Source organism: Nelumbo lutea, chromosome 1 (assembly GCF_056320005.1).
Source record: "Nelumbo lutea isolate HS-2025 chromosome 1, American lotus-T2T, whole genome shotgun sequence".
Taxonomy (NCBI): domain Eukaryota; kingdom Viridiplantae; phylum Streptophyta; class Magnoliopsida; order Proteales; family Nelumbonaceae; genus Nelumbo; species Nelumbo lutea.
This window is the reverse complement of record NC_142684.1, coordinates 126,976,771-126,992,146: the sequence shown is the minus strand read 5'-3', so window position 1 is coordinate 126,992,146 and position 15,376 is coordinate 126,976,771. Positions and strand designations below refer to the sequence as shown.

The window sequence follows — 15,376 nt, the reverse complement described above, 5'->3', positions numbered from 1 at the left end:
AGCTATGCACTGGAAACATCTTCCATACTAGTGTGTTGTCATTCATGAGAATATATTCCCAATGTACGATTGTGATTGATATACTGTGAAGTTTTATGAGGTGCGCTCTGTCAGATTTTGGTTTCAGTATAGATGAATGGCACACATATTTCATTTTTAAAATAGAGGACCTGATGAACTTGTCTGGATAAATGGAAACGGGATTTGCTGGCCCTGCATTGAGAATATTTTCCGTACTTGTATGTTATTTATGGAGAGATATTTTCAATTTAATATATAAAAATTAATAAATGTTATAATATAATCTAATTCAAATTTTAATAGAAAAGGATGGAATCAAATCCAAAAATAATTCAATTATTAATTATATATAAATTACAATATTTGAATTCGATTAATTGGATCGGACCTCGGATTTTCGGGTATCATTGACATGCATATTTGAAAGCGCTACGTGAGTAACAAACCCCGATCTCGCATAAATGGTATCAATAAACAATAAGTATATCAAATAGAGAAAGTAATTTATGATCCCATTTTCACAATTGACGTTCTGGTCCATGGGCCTGATCGAATATCCACTCAAATGAATTGGTCCATGGATGACAAATGGGCTTAGATCAGTAGCTTGGCCTACTGCATCGCGTCCCGGCGCCACTTTTCTTTTCATCTATTTCTTCCTTCGTATTAACGATCTGGCGGCAAATTGCAGAACAATTTCTCCCGCTCGTTCGTCTATCACATCTCCCATTTCTCAACCAAGTAACAACCGGGGGCTCATCGCCTCACGAGTTCCCCCTGCCAAAACAAGTAGCAGTCACAGGACGACTGTTCTCTCTGTCGCTCCGTGCATTAATGCTTTCTTCGAGTGCCTTATCTGGTAATCTAGGGTTTCTCCAGTGTAATTGCTATAATTGACGTCGTTGTTCACCAAAGAGCCTCTGAACTAAGTAGCCATGGAAATAGAGAAGGGCGGGGCATATTGGGTTCATAACCTGGGGATTTTGGATTCAATTGGCGATGAATCAATTGACGAGATTTTGCAGAGCTGGAACGGTTTCTGTGCCAGCACAGAGGTCCTTCTGAAGGATAATGGGGACCTTTCGATTGGGTCGGCGTTTGTTTCTCAAGTGCACATTCTTTGCAAGTACGGCCTCGACTCTCTTGTCCAGGATTACTTTCTTCGGGAGCTAGAGGTTTGTCAAACGATTTTCCTTTTTTTTAATCAATTCAAATGGCGCTGCCTTTACTCCCTTTCTTCTGTAATGGCACTGGAATGCTCTAAAGATCTCGACCTTAAAGAGAGAGGAAAAGTAAGCAATAAATACAAAAAAAAAGGTTTCGTCATGTGCGAAATTGACATCTCCTTTGATTGCAGGAAACATTTGAGAAAAATGGTGCGTCAAAGTTTTGGCAACATTTTGATAGTTATGGTGACGTGGCAACGTCAGAGCTTAATAAACTCCATGTATGAAACCACGACATCTTAACATTCTCCGTTGATGCGAGTTTTTATTTGTTGATGTTCATAATCGCATTTCTGAGTAGATACAGAAAAATGGTGATGTTCTATTTGTATGTCTTGTCTGTATTTGAATTCTTCGTTATGTGTGCCGTTCGCATGCTCTTTCCTTTATTAGAGGATCAACCTAGCAGACACAAATAACATCCTGATGGTTACTGCACTAAGCCATTTACTTTCAGATCACTCAAACTTCTTTTCACATACATGAATCTGCAATGACTTATATTTTTGGAGACAATAATTAACTGAGGTTCTCCTCAATGTGTCTTCAGTTATCCCTGTTATCTCTATACTGCAATTGATATGTATTGTTGGTTTGTTTGGACTCTTTTGGTGCTGTACTGATTTCCGAATTGATTAAAATTTGTCATTACAGAACTGATAATAAATGTCAATACGGATTAATGCGGATGAGGCCCGGCAAGTGTTATGTAAGTCACTGGAAGAGATATGTTTAGAAAAACGGTATCAGGAAAAGTGCCTGCTAATATTAGTTCATGCTTTACAGTCATACAAGGAAAGTGTGTCTGGAGGAAAACCAAATCCGGAAAAGACCCCATCTTGTTTTTCTAGGTATCAGCTGGTGGTCTCCTCAGTCCTTGTGACATCTCTTCCTCGCTGTTTACCTGGTAAGTTTTAGGTACCAGATGATGGAGTCCTCAGTCCTTATGTGGTAATTATTTCTTCTTAAACGTTTGTAGAACTATGCTGCGTAATTTCCTGATAGATAGTTCAGACTCAACTTTGATACATCTGTTTATGTTTATTTCTATTTTTATTTTTGGTCTAATATATGAAGCCCCTCTTTCTATTTTTTTATAATTATCTTCCTTTTCCCTTCTAATTTTTTAATTATTATTTAGAAGTTTTTCCCCTCTCCATTGCTGAATCGATAATGAAAAGATAGGGTTGTGGGAACTGAAAATCCACCATTTCTCCATGAAAACATATCTAGTATTGTTTCTGTTGTTTTCACCACCACCATTTTGGTTCAACCTACCAATTTTTTTATGAATAACGGGAAACAATTTTATTAAATTAGAAACATAAATCTACGAGAAAGAGGCATCCCAGAGGTTGAAATGGGATCAACTTATTAAATTGGAGCCTTTTCTGCTCGTTATCTTTTAAACAGTTATTTGTTTGTAAGTCATTGGTGGGCAAGATCTAGAAGTTGTCTGTTATAGATGCCTGTCAACCAATACATCAGAAAGAGTTGAAGCTTTGATATGAACCAATACTCATTTAAATTTTCTTTATCTTTATTAGCCCATTTAATCACTTCATTGGCTCTACAAAGTTTATCTTATCAGAAAATGAGAAGTTCAAAGGTTACATTATAAGTAGTTAGAACATGAAAATACACATGAGGAACTAGTCTTTGCAAGAGCTTTAAAAAAGGTTTATAAGAGAAGAAGCTCAAGAGGGTGTGGATGAAGTGTTGAGTTCTTTATCAGAAAAGTTGGCCTTGACTCAGGCAGAATGTTCTTCAAGTCTGATTTCAGATGGGAAGGTTGATGGAGGTCTGCGGCATTGAGAGTGTAGGAGTCAGTAAGTTGGTGGAGGTGCATAGCTTAGAGAACAACTTTGAGAGAGAAAAAAAGAAGAGACACAAACTGCTCATAGCTTTGTTTCCAATGAAGGAAGTCCTCAGATGAAGGATAAGCTGGAATTAAGTAGGTTTGTTGAGGGGGATATTCAAGTTGCTAAGAGTCTGGGTACATTTTTTTCTGGGTGAAGATTTTGCCAAAAGAGCTTTGTTGGAATTAGAAATTAGAGAGAACACTGAAAATTCAGTTTTCTCGGGAGGCTATATTTGCCATTGTTCTGAATATGTTCTTAATGGAAAGCTGGATAAATAGAGAGGCTGGATTGTGGATTCCCCGGGTGTTTTTGTTGGTGCTGCAATATGTTGTTAGATCAGTACTGTTTTTTTTGGCCCAGTCATCTGTTGGTGGATAGGTAGCTGTTACCCTGTCCATGTTGTTAGATCAGTACTGTTTTTTTCTGTGACTTCTGTCTATTTGTTTTTATGTTTGTCTTTTGGAAGGCCTTTGTTATAGTCTGTCTTTTATTATAAGTATTTTATGTTTTAGAGGTTTGTTCAAAGGTTTGACTTTTTGCCTTTGCAATTGGTTGAATTTTTGGAATGTTGGAGAGCTGCATATCAGCCATCGATGCCAATGTGTATCAGACAAGGATGGAGGGCGAGTTCGAAGTAGTGGGAAGGTGGAGAAAGGAAGTATGGTTTGAAGCTAAGCTATACAAACTAGAAGTGAAAACAAGGTCTCTGGTGTTCCTGAAGATAAGAGAAGAAAAAAGAGCCACGGTGTATCTCCAAAAGGAGGTAGCAGCTTGGCTGAAAGGCTTCGTGGACGTAGCTTTAGTTTAGAGGAAATCACAGGCATGGAAGAACTCAATCAAAATCAACGGAATGATATTCGTAGCTGAACTTCGCTTCAACAGGAAGGGCTGGTTCGCAACAGTCTCAGAATGGTTCGGTGAAGGTAGAAGACATATGATTTGTATCCCCATGGGAAAACAGAGTAAGGGGTGGGTGCTGTTCGTAAGGGAGTTGCAGAACTTTTTATGGAGAAATGAAGACAAACCAAGAGATATCCAACCCAACCAAGCACCGGAAAATCAACCACATCCAGATGGTGAAAAGGATGTTGCAGGTAATGAAGATCAAACCTACCAGAACTGGTGTAAAAAAATATGTGATACTCGCAAACAAAAGAGTAGGTGGTTGAGGCTGTGTTGCAGAGGAGATTAAACGAAAGCCGAAAGTGGGAGGACGCTTCAATCTTTGACCGTTTCAAGAAGATAAGGCCCCTCTAGAAGTAGACAATCTGGTGGAAGAAATACATGCGTCTCCTATTCAAACTTCTGAAGGAGTAATGGTGATCAGTCAGTGGTGTCCGAATGCAAATCGTGTAGATCAGACAGAAATCTTCCGCCTCAAAGTGCTAAGGCTCCCATTTCATCTTTGGTCCCTTGCAATCAAGAAAATGGCAGCTCTGTGCGGAGGAGTCCTAGAAGAATTGGACTTGTCCAATCTAAATGCAACTTCGATGAAATTGGGAGGAGTTAAAATAGAGTCAATACCGAGAATAGTGAGGTTAGAACTAGGTGAAAGTGAAACGCATGAAGTAGTCTGGTTGTTGTCGTCGGTGGAGGAGAGACTCTATAGAAGCCTATGGGAGGTTGAAGACGATGACGTGGCAAAGGTCAAGTAGGGGGAAAGCGTGAAGGAGAAATCTGACCGTTACTACAAAGAGAAGGCAAATGCTCAAACTGTAGAATCAAAAGAGGATGGTCAGAACTCTAAAGAGGGACTAGAATATGGGCCATCCATCTCAGATCAAGGGGCTACTAAAAGGTCCTATGCTGAAGTGGCAGCTGGAAGGGGCGGCAATAAAGGAAAAAATTTTGAAAATGCACCAAACTTGACCCAGGGGTTAAACCAGTTGAACCAAACAAACCAACACCAACTTATATTCTAAACAAGTCATGTGACCACTTAAAAGTGCATGCGAGCAAGCCGGCCCAAAGGTTTGGGGACGATTTTTGGGGTCTATCATCGTCCAAATCGACCCCTGCAACCTCCTCTATCTCAGCGGTTGCAAAATCCCTCTCAAGACTCCTTTGAAAGCGTTTGGCGACGTTGGTTTAGGAAGCGCCCGGTCAGAGAGAAATTAGAAATGGAAGCCGGTTGTGAAAACGAACTCCACAACCCCAGACAAGCCAAACCCAAAATTTAATAGGCTTGAGCGTGTAGAATCTAAGGAAGAAGATGATTGGGAAGACCCAGGGCAAGATGATGTTTGGAACGACGAAAGTGGCATCGAAAGTGCCTCATCCACTAAAACTTACAATTTGTGGAACGATGAGCTAATAGGAACGCAGATCTTGTTTAAAGAACCCTCTAGTGCCTCCTTGCCCGCTCCAGAAGAAGAAACAATGGTGAGACTTGCCTCAATCTCTAAGGTGGACCTAGATGTAGCCAACAGTGGTCTAGAAAAAATACCAAGGGAGACACAAGTTCAGGATATTCAAGACAGAGAACTGGATATCAGCTCTATCTGAAGCAAAGATACACAAGAGGGATAAAATTCAGACGTTATCCCAGTTTTACCTGCCAAGGACTCTCACTCAACAGGTTTTGAAGGAAGGATTTGGACTTGTCGGATCAGGGAACCCCTACACTTTTATCTCTTGTTCCGTCTTTTAATCTTTTGCTTCCTTCTAAAGAGGTTTCTAATTCGTGTTCAGCTACCTATGCAGGTCCTGGTAGAATCCCACCTGCTATGGAACTCTCAATCTGAAGTGCCACAATCTTGGAGCCAAAGAACCTGGTGGTTGATAGGGTAGAGGAAGAGAGGGCTAGAGTTGTATCTTCAATCCTGGAGGTTCTAGCTAACCCAACCTTAGGTTTGGAATGTGCTAATGCTAGCCTAAACCAACTCATTACCCAGACAAAGCCAACCCAGAATGAGACTCTAGAGGGAAAAAAGGAAGGCAGGCAGGAGGGGAAGGAAGGCAGAAGGAAAGAAAGTTTACCTGATAAAGAAGAGTAAGCAAAGGAAAAGGAAAATGAGTGAGATTGAGAAGCTTAAGAGTGGAACAAATTATGAGAAGGAGGAGAACAAGAGTATGAAGAAAAAGAAGAGGGGAGTGTTGAGTAATACCAGCCCATGGGTGTCACAAGTCATTACTATGAAGATAATAAGTTGGAATGTAAGAGGATTGGGAAGTGCCAAGAAAAGAAGGCTAATAAAAAATGTATTCAGGAAAGAAAAACCAGACTTGATCATGATTCAAGAAACCAAATTATCAGAGCTGAATTAGAAGGCGGATAAGGAGCAATTGGGGAGCCAGGGGTTTGAGCTGGTCATGTGCACCCTTGTGGGGAGCTTCAAGGGGAATTATGACCATATGGAGGGATGAGGAAATGGATTGTGTGGAAGAATTGATTGGTCATTATTCAATCTCCCTAAAAATTAAAATAAAGTCGGACGAAAGAGAATGGGCCTTAACAAACGTTTATGGTCCTAATTCTTACAGAGACAAAGAAGCTTTTTGGGAGGAATTATGTGCTATCAGGGGCTTGTGGGAGGGTCCGTGGTGTGTAGGGGGTGATTTTAATGTCATCAGATATTCGAGGGACTCAAAATCCCGAACCAGGGATTTACTAATAGCATGAGGAAGTTCAATAGGCTAATTGATTCTCTGGAATTAAGAGACCCCCCCTTGCTTTGGTGGACTATACTTGGTCAAATTTTCAATCCCCCCAACCTGCTCCAAACTGGACAGATTCCTCATATCTCTTGACTGCGAAGAAATGTGGGGATCCTTAATAGCAAGAGGATTACCTAGAGTTACTTCAGACAACTACCTATTTGTATTGAGAAAGAAATCCCAAGGGGAGGCTCTTCTCCGTTCAGATTTGAGAATATGTGGTTTAAGATCCTACATTTAAGATTAGGCTAAAGGAGTGATGGGAGGCATTCAGACCTTTGGGGAGGTTGAAAATGATAGGTTTTGCCAAGAAACTAAAGAGGCTAAAAGAAAAAATAAAAGATTGGAATAAAGCCCATTTTGGAAGGTTAGAACAGATAAAAGATAACTTGGTGGGGAGTATTGAGGAGCTAGATAGGAAAGAGGGGAAAGATGGAATCAAAAGCAAAAACTGGAAGAGAAGTAGTAGTCATTATGGGAAATGAGACAATAGGAGTGCGAAGAGGTGAAGGCTTCTTACCCACTTACAGTTTACAGATGACACAATTCTGTTCTATAAAGGTGGGAACTTGAGGTACATTAGGAACATGAAGTTGGTGATACAACTTTTCGAACAAATGTCCAAACTAAAGGTGAATTTTGAGAAAAGTTGTGTTGTGGGTGTGAATTTGGAGGAGGGTGAGATCAAGGAAAGTGCATAAATATTGGGTTGTGAAGTCTCAGGTTGGCCATTGAATTACCTAGGGATGCCTTTGGGTGATAACCTAAAGGAGAGTTTCTGGAATCTGGTGGTGGAAAGATTCGAAAAGAGACTTGCCTCTTGGAAGAAGAATTATCTTTCCCTTGGTGGGAGGATTACACTGATTAAGGCTACTCTAGCTAACTTACCCATTTATTTCCTTTCAGTGTTCAAAATTCCTACAAAGGTATCTAACAGATTAGAGAAGAGGATAAAAGGGACCATAAGGTGAGTTGGGAGGCGGTGACTAGAAGTAAAAATCTAGGGGGCTTGAGGCTTGGGAACATTAGAAAAGGAATATGTCTCTTATGGGGAAATGGTTGTGGAGATTCCCAATAGAAAAGGAGAGACTATGGGCTAAAAGTGGTAAGCATACACGGGATGGAGCAAAATTGATGGGATGTTGGGTTCCGAGCTAGGACCACAAGTACGTCACCTTGGAAAGCCATTCACGATTTGCTTCCAACTTTCACCTCTCTCATCAGGTATGATCTGAACTCAGATAATTCCATAAAATTCTGGGAACAAACTTGGGTGGGGAATGCCCCTCTTAAGGACTTGTTTCTTTCTATGTATTCCCTCTCCGAATTAAAAAATGAGCCAGTTTCTTCCTTTATTACCCCTTCACCTTCCTCTTCTGGTTTTGGGTGAAATTTGGGTTTGAGAAGGGTTGTGAGAGATACAGACTTGGATAGTATTTCGAGCCTCCTTGGTATCCTTGATAATGTTTTCTTGGACCCTACTGAGTTGGATTCTAGAGTTTGGACCCCCACCCCTACTCGCTCATTTTCTTGTGCCTCGTTTTTCAAAGTCTTAAGTCAGCCCCCTAATCCTGTTGGCCCTCCCTTCCTGGTTAATGAGGTTTGGTGCAGACCAATTCTTCCTAGAGTAGGTAGTTTTTGCTGGGAAGCTTTTTTGGAAAGAATCCACACTGATGATATGCTCCAAAAGAAAAGACCCAAGACATGTTTATCCCCTTACTAGTGTGTTCTTTGTAAAACGGATGGGGAGACTGGTTTTCACCTATTGGTGACTTGCCAGTTTGCTAAGTCCATTTGGGTGTGAGCAACTATCCCTTCTTGGGTGTAGATGGAATCCTCCATCAAATTTGCAAAGCCTTGTTTCCCCTTCCTTCTTCAGGTGTTGAATGAAAAGGGGAAGGACCATGTGGAGATGTTTGAGGGCTGCAGTATGTTGGGCTATATGGGAGGAAAGGAATTCCAGAATCTTCTCTGAAGTAGAAAGAAGCAACGAAGAACTGAGAGAACTAATCCATATAAGGGTAGTACAGTGGCTGAAATCTTTAGAGTTGTTTACAGACTTCACAATGGATGATTTGTTGAGGAAGTGGGGTGAGATTGATAATTGCACCTAGACCAAAGCAGTCTTGTGTGTGTCTTGGACTCCCCCACCAGCCGATTTTTCAAAACTAAACTTTGATGGGAGTAGTTGGGGAAATCCTGGACAATCGGGGATTGGAGGTGTGTTTAGGGATGAGAATGGGTTTGTTTCAACCATGTTTTCCAGCTCAATTGGAGTGGGTGACTCTCTTACGGCTGAGATCTTTGCTGTTTTGGAAGGAGTTCAAAGAGCTAAGGAGATGAATATAAGAAAACTCATCATTGAAGGGGACTCGGAGGTGGTGGTAGGGTGGCTGAATAAAGAAAATAGCAGATTATGGATGTATAGTAATAATGAGAGGAGGAAATTTAAGTGGCTGGTTCAAGAGATGGAAGTTAGGATCAGCTGGGTGAAAAGATCAACTAACTCTTTTGCTAATGGGCTAGCTAGGCAAGGAGTCGAGAGGGAATCAATGTTTTGGGCACAAGTGTAAATTTTTCCTTTTTGTTCTTGGGAGTTTAAGCTCCAGTTGGAAGATAAGAAAGTTTATCTTCCTCACTGTAATTACTTTTGTGATTAAGTAATGAAATGTTGTTATTGATCAAAAAATAAAAAATTGGAGCAAAAAAATTGCTGTTGGAAGAAGGAAGAAGCAGAGGGAAAATCTACTTGAAAGTTGGAAAAGAAGGAAAATCTACAAATTTTTAATTGGTGAAGCAACATAATGGTTGAATGGTTTCATTGATGGAGCTCTGTTTTTGGTAAAGAAGGTGGGCTGGAAAAGTTCATTGGAATTACAAAGAAGGAAATATGAGGCTGAGTTAAGATAAAATCAAAAGGGATGGTCTGTGGCAATCTTAGAGTTTTTTGGGTATAACAAGAAACAATTGGTGTGTTCTCCAAAAGGAAAGAAGGGTAGTGGATGGAAACTGATGAGGGAGATGTTGCATTCGTTCTTGGTAAAGAAGGAAATGGATGCATCCAACCTATGCGGATCGGACTATAAAGATCCTAGATTTAATCAAATAATGCCAACCATTAAATCCTTTAAACCAGGAACTAGCAAAGAAATTGCAATGGAAGGAGCATAAGAAGAGAAAGAACACGGGGTGATCTTAGGTAGTGCTAATAGAGTACAAAAGCTGATTCTGGAAGGAAACTGATTGGGGAATCATCTTGAATGCATTGAAGAAGAAACTTCAAGTGGTATCAGGGGTTACGGTCTTCCCCTTTGATGGAAGGCAAGCCCTCTTGATTGTCGAAGAAAAAGTAGTGGACTTCAACAGCTTTGAAACTGAGTTGGGTGTTGTACTTGTACAAAGCTGGACAATCTCCTATAACAGTAAGGAGTTTCATAACGGGGACTTTGCTATTAGACTGTTTAGACTCCCATTTTGGAAAAAGTCATCTCTAGAGAAGGTAGCGATGGTGATTGGAGGTGTCTTCATCTCTTGTGATTTCTTGAGCCTTAGATTTGCAATGGTTGAAATCGTCGAAGTTAAGCTAGAGGAGGTTCCTCGATCTCTTGATGTCTTCTCAAATCAAGTTTGGACGAAGGTTTAGATTGCAATGGAACATGAAGCATCACTCTAAGGGAAGGTCGAGAGGTTGAAGATGAAGATGATGTGGCAGGTCGGAGGCCATGTAGTAGCAAAGGAATGGAAGGAAGAATGATGTGTGAAGAGAAATCAACAGATGAGCCAATCATAGAAAAAGAACGGATGGAGGGAAAGAGGAATAATGATTATTCCTTTGAACGGAAAGAATTTTTAAACGGTTTTGAACAAGGGAGGAGTAATCTCAAGAAACAAAGGGTTGCTAAGTTATTAAAATCGGGTACCATGTCAAACCCGATTAGGCTATGCAATAAAACAAGTAAAGAATGCAGGTCGATGAACAAGGGTGGATAATCCAAACCAGGTAGGATTCAAAGGGTCTTTAGCAACTCACCAGATAATCCCGACAAGTCTTCTCTTAAAGGATTCCATCGAGAGACTATTAGCCTTATCTAACTCATTAGCTACTCATCCTTTGTCTTCCTCAGATGTGTTGATCTTGGAAAAAGATGAGCTTCAGCGGGAGAATTCAGAGAAGGGAGGGCTTTTTCCAAGGTCATTGAGTTTTCTCAATTGGATAAAGATGGGTTTGTGTGGTGTATTACAAGATTCATTAATGCAAAAAAGGAGGAGAGATCAAAAGTAAAGGAAGGGGATGTAGGAACAGTCACTTGTTTTAGTTGTGTAAGCAAAAACATCAACAAGGGAATGCAGTAGATTGCGCTCAGGAGGAAATACGAGAGAGTAGAGTTTAGAGTTAGCATACGATATACAAAAGAAGATGATGGGGCAAGAGAAAATGATCTTAAAAAGATGGAAAAGATAGTAGAAGAAAGAGAAGGGGAAGGAAAGCAGAACAATCCAGGGAAGGAGATACTTAGAAGAGGGGGGGGGGATGGGGGGGGAGGACAACATTCAAGTAGGGCCGGAGTTGGAGAACACTAAACTCAAGAACGTTAATGAAAGAGTAGAGAAGAATGTTGAGAAGGGTGAAAAGGGAGGAAAGTCCTTGTCAAGAGTTTACAAAAGGAAACAAAAATATAGAACTAGACCTTTGCAAGATGATAAGGATTATGGTAATGAGGATGTTGCAACCTCAGCTTCAGAGGAGAAGTTGTAATTATTGATGAGGCTCATGAAATTGAAAGGGTAGTGGATATGGAAATGGTGTCAAACAAAGAAGTGGAGGTTAGTAAAACCTTGGGCTTATTTTTCCTGGGAGGGAGGTTTTCGCAAAGGAAGCTTTCAGGGAGGTGGAACCGTGGAAGAAAATTCTAGAGAGCTGTTGAAGGAGAAGAAGAAGAAGGAGATATTCATCTCAAGCACTAAGGTGGTTGGTTCTGGTTCTTAGAAGGCTGAGGTGAATGTGAGGTCGAAGGTTGACGATGAAGACTTAGGGGAGGGGAATTCTAAGAGAGAAGATTTGGGTGCTTCTCAATTTTTCAAAAGGAATGCGACATAGTTTTCAAGGCGCCAAGGTGAGGCTAGGCAACAGGGGGGTGCCTTGTTGCATAGTTGCCTAGGCGATGAATTTTTTTAAGTAAAAAACACATATCCTAGGGTAGTTCCCTAGGTTCCATAATCATTTTTCCTTGATAACTATCCATAATTTTCATAAGAAAATTATAAACTTCATGTTAAAGTCTAGAAAACCAACATATTTATGAAAAGAAAAAGAATAAAGAAAAGAAAATTCAAAAAATATTGGGGCTGAATCCTTATTTTTGTTATAGGAAAAGAATTATAAGTTCTTCCCTTACTTATTGGTTCAGATTTTGAAGTTTTTGAGGGTTCCATACAGCAATTAGAATGTTTGTGTTAATTAAACCCTAACAAATAAGAAAATAATAAAAATAATTTAGTTTGTAAACAGAAAAAAAGAATATTTTTGTTTAATAATGTCTATTTTATAATTATAATCTCAAAAAATAATAATAATAATATAGAAGTACTTTATAAGACAATATACAAAACTACTTGGCAATTGGGCAAGGCAAGCCTCCAAGGTAGCCTTGTCGCCTAGGCGCCCGCCTTGACAACTATGGAATGCAATATTTGAATTAGAAAGGATCAATGCTAACAGGGATGCTTCTTCGACGATGGAGAAAATTACCTAATGTAGTAAGAAGATTCATGTTAAAGGCCCACGAGTAGGATCTCGTCACAGGTCAATTAACGGGGAAAACTTCTTGTTTTCCCTTGTTTCTCCCTTTTCTTGAGGAACTTATCTTTAGCGCCTTAATGGTGATTTGTTAAAGAGATCACCAACTTCCATATGCTCTTTCTTGATTGAAAATATCGATAATTTTATTGAATATCATATGCTCCTTTAAATAGGAAATTACAAGAAGATAAGAGTCCTTTAGGAACACTTCCTAACAACATTTATCTTTAAATAATAATAATGCTACTACCTAATTATTAGGAACACTGAATTTAGCTAAGAGATAAGATAGGAACACTGAATCTAGCTAAGAGATAAGATAGGAACACTGAATCTAGCTAAGAGATAAGATAACACTGAATTTGGCTAAGAGATAAGATAGGAACACTGAGTTAATCGCCCATTACTGTTGTTGTCCATTAAACACTGAATTAATTGCCCATTACTGTTGTTGTCCATTATTGCTGCTGTTTGCGGCTGTATTTCTATCCAATAAAAGCATCCACAACATTACTCCCCTCCTAGACTAAGAGCTTGTCCACAAGCTCGAATTCAGGATAGGTGTCCTGAAACACAGTCAAAGGAATCCAGGTAGCTTCAGCCAATGGTAAGCTGTCCCATTCCACCAGAACCTCAACAACACCTCGATTAATTCTGGAACGAACAATAGACTGAGGTTTGGGAATGATTTTGCCCTCCTAGATCGGGTTCCAATGAAGAGGGTTCATCCTCATCTTCCTCTTGTTCCACCAGGAGGCAAAAAAGTCTCTTGCACTTGTGCCCTGCTGAGTAAAGTTCATCACAATTAAAACACTGTCCCCTCGCCCTGCGTTCTGCCATCTCAGCCCTGGACAAGCTTTTAATAGGGGTGCAACAACGCTGCTTCCCACACTGGATGTCGATCTGGAATTGTTGCTCGTCTGTGGTTTCTGTTCTTGGCTGGTTGTTGAAGATGGAGCCATTTCGAGTGGTTTCGGGGCTGCCCATGTTGTTTGAGGCCGCCCTATACTGATACTTTCACGGTTGAGTTGCAAGTTGCGTTCAAAAGCGCGAGCCAATTTCGTAGCAGTAACCAGATTGGGGGGATTTTGCATCTCCACATCCACCCTCAAAGTTTCCGCTAACCCTGCGGTGAACATATCAACCCGTTGGTCTGGTTGTATTGAAGATGCTCTTGCAAGAAAGGTCTGAAACTGACACTGATACTCAGCCATAGTTCCAGTCTATTTGAGGTTGATTAGTTCGCCTAATGGATTACTTGTTAATGGGGGCTCAAATCTGAGAAGGCAGTAGGATTTGAATTGGGTCCAACTGAGCCCAGGTTCCTCCTGCTCCAATTTATAAAACCAGAGTTGCACCTCCTCTATCATGTGGAATGCGGCTAAGCCTAACTTGTCCCTGTCCTCTGCCTGTTGGTTGCGGAATAACTGCTCACATCTGTACAGCCATCCCAAAGGATCTCCAGCTCCATTATACGAAGGAAATTCCAGCCTGTTGTATTTGGGAACGGTTGCGGTTCCCTGGGCCACGATCTACTGCTCGTCGGACGATTCTGCCATGTCTGGTCGGCGGCCTTCTGTGGTTGCAGCCCCTTCTGAACTATTTTCCTTGCTGGAAAAATATAACTCCATCAAGCGCCTCAATTCTCGGATGTCGTCCTTGATCTCGCGCACCTCCTTGTTGTTTTCCACAAGTTTGTGCTCCAGATCTTGAACCCTAGTCTTCAACTGCTCAAAGCCACCCATGATGCCCTACTCTGATACCAAATTGTTAAAGGCCCGTGAATAGGATCTCGTCACAGGTCGGTTAATGGGGAAAACTTCTTGTTTTCCCTTGTTTCTCCCTTTTCTCGAGGAACCTATCTTTAGCACCTTAATGGTGATTTGTTAAAGAGATCACCAACTCTCCTCTGCTCTTTCTTGACTGAAAATATCGATAATTTTATTGAATATCATCTGCTCCTTTAAATAGGAAATTACAAGAAGATAAGAGTCCTTCTTTAGGAACACTTCCTAACAACATTTATCTTTAAATAATAATAATGCTACTGCCTAGTTAATAGGAACACTGAATTTAGCTAAGAGAAGATAGGAACATTGAATCTAGCTAAGAGATAAGATAGGAACACTGAATCTAGCTAAGAGATAAGATAACACTGAATCTAGCTAAGAGATAAGATAGGAACACTGAATTTGGCTAAGAGATAAGATAGGAACACTGAGTTAATCACTCATTACTGCTGCTGTCCATTAAACACTGAATTAATCGCCCATTACTGCTGCTGTTTGAGGCTGTATTTCTTTCCAATAAAAGCATCCACAACAATTCACAAGACGAAACTAATCAGACAGTGCAAACTTCAAAAGTATTTGCCAGATTAATGTTGGGAGTATTTTGGGCGCGGCCAAAGAAGAAAGGGAAGAAGATAAAGAAAGCCTTTCAGATAAGAAGTGAGAGTTCTGTTTTAGGCACCAGATGTGTTGAGGAAATGGGTAAAGTTTGATGTCTTCATGATGGATTTGGGTTTCTGGGTCAGGATGTTTACATTGTGTTAAGGTAGGGGCTGGGAGGGTTGGGTGGGTTTGTTTATTTATGTTTGCTTCTATGTGTACTGTGGATGGAGGTTCTTGTGATATTTTATTTGGGTTTCTTGTAGCTGTAATTAGAGTGGGGGTTTTCAGGATGTCAGTGGTGTTTCCAGGGTTGATTGTCTTAGGGGTTAAGTTGAATGTCTTAGTTTTTCCTTTGTTGGGAAATTTCTTATCACCCTGATGTATCCTCTTTATTCTGTTTCCTTGATAAATTTTCTT

General features: G+C 40.3%; 1 protein-coding gene across 2 annotated transcripts in view; it reads left to right on the top strand.

Annotated features, from left to right (window-relative positions):
- The first annotated feature begins 689 nt into the window (after positions 1-689).
- The window catches only part of LOC148877424 (anaphase-promoting complex subunit 2-like), a 28,649-nt gene continuing 13,962 nt past the window's right edge, over positions 690-15,376 (top strand). Inside the window, exons 1-4 of one of the 2 annotated variants that reach the window (XM_088940877.1) lie at positions 690-1,196; positions 1,379-1,468; positions 1,902-1,956; positions 2,034-2,154. In XM_088940877.1, the coding sequence (XP_088797003.1) occupies positions 1,395-1,468; positions 1,902-1,956; positions 2,034-2,154 (250 nt within the window). In that variant the 5' untranslated portion in view covers positions 690-1,196; positions 1,379-1,394. The remainder of the gene's footprint in view (positions 1,197-1,378; positions 1,469-1,901; positions 1,957-2,033; positions 2,155-15,376) is intronic. The other variant, XM_088940869.1, reaches the window with a different exon arrangement.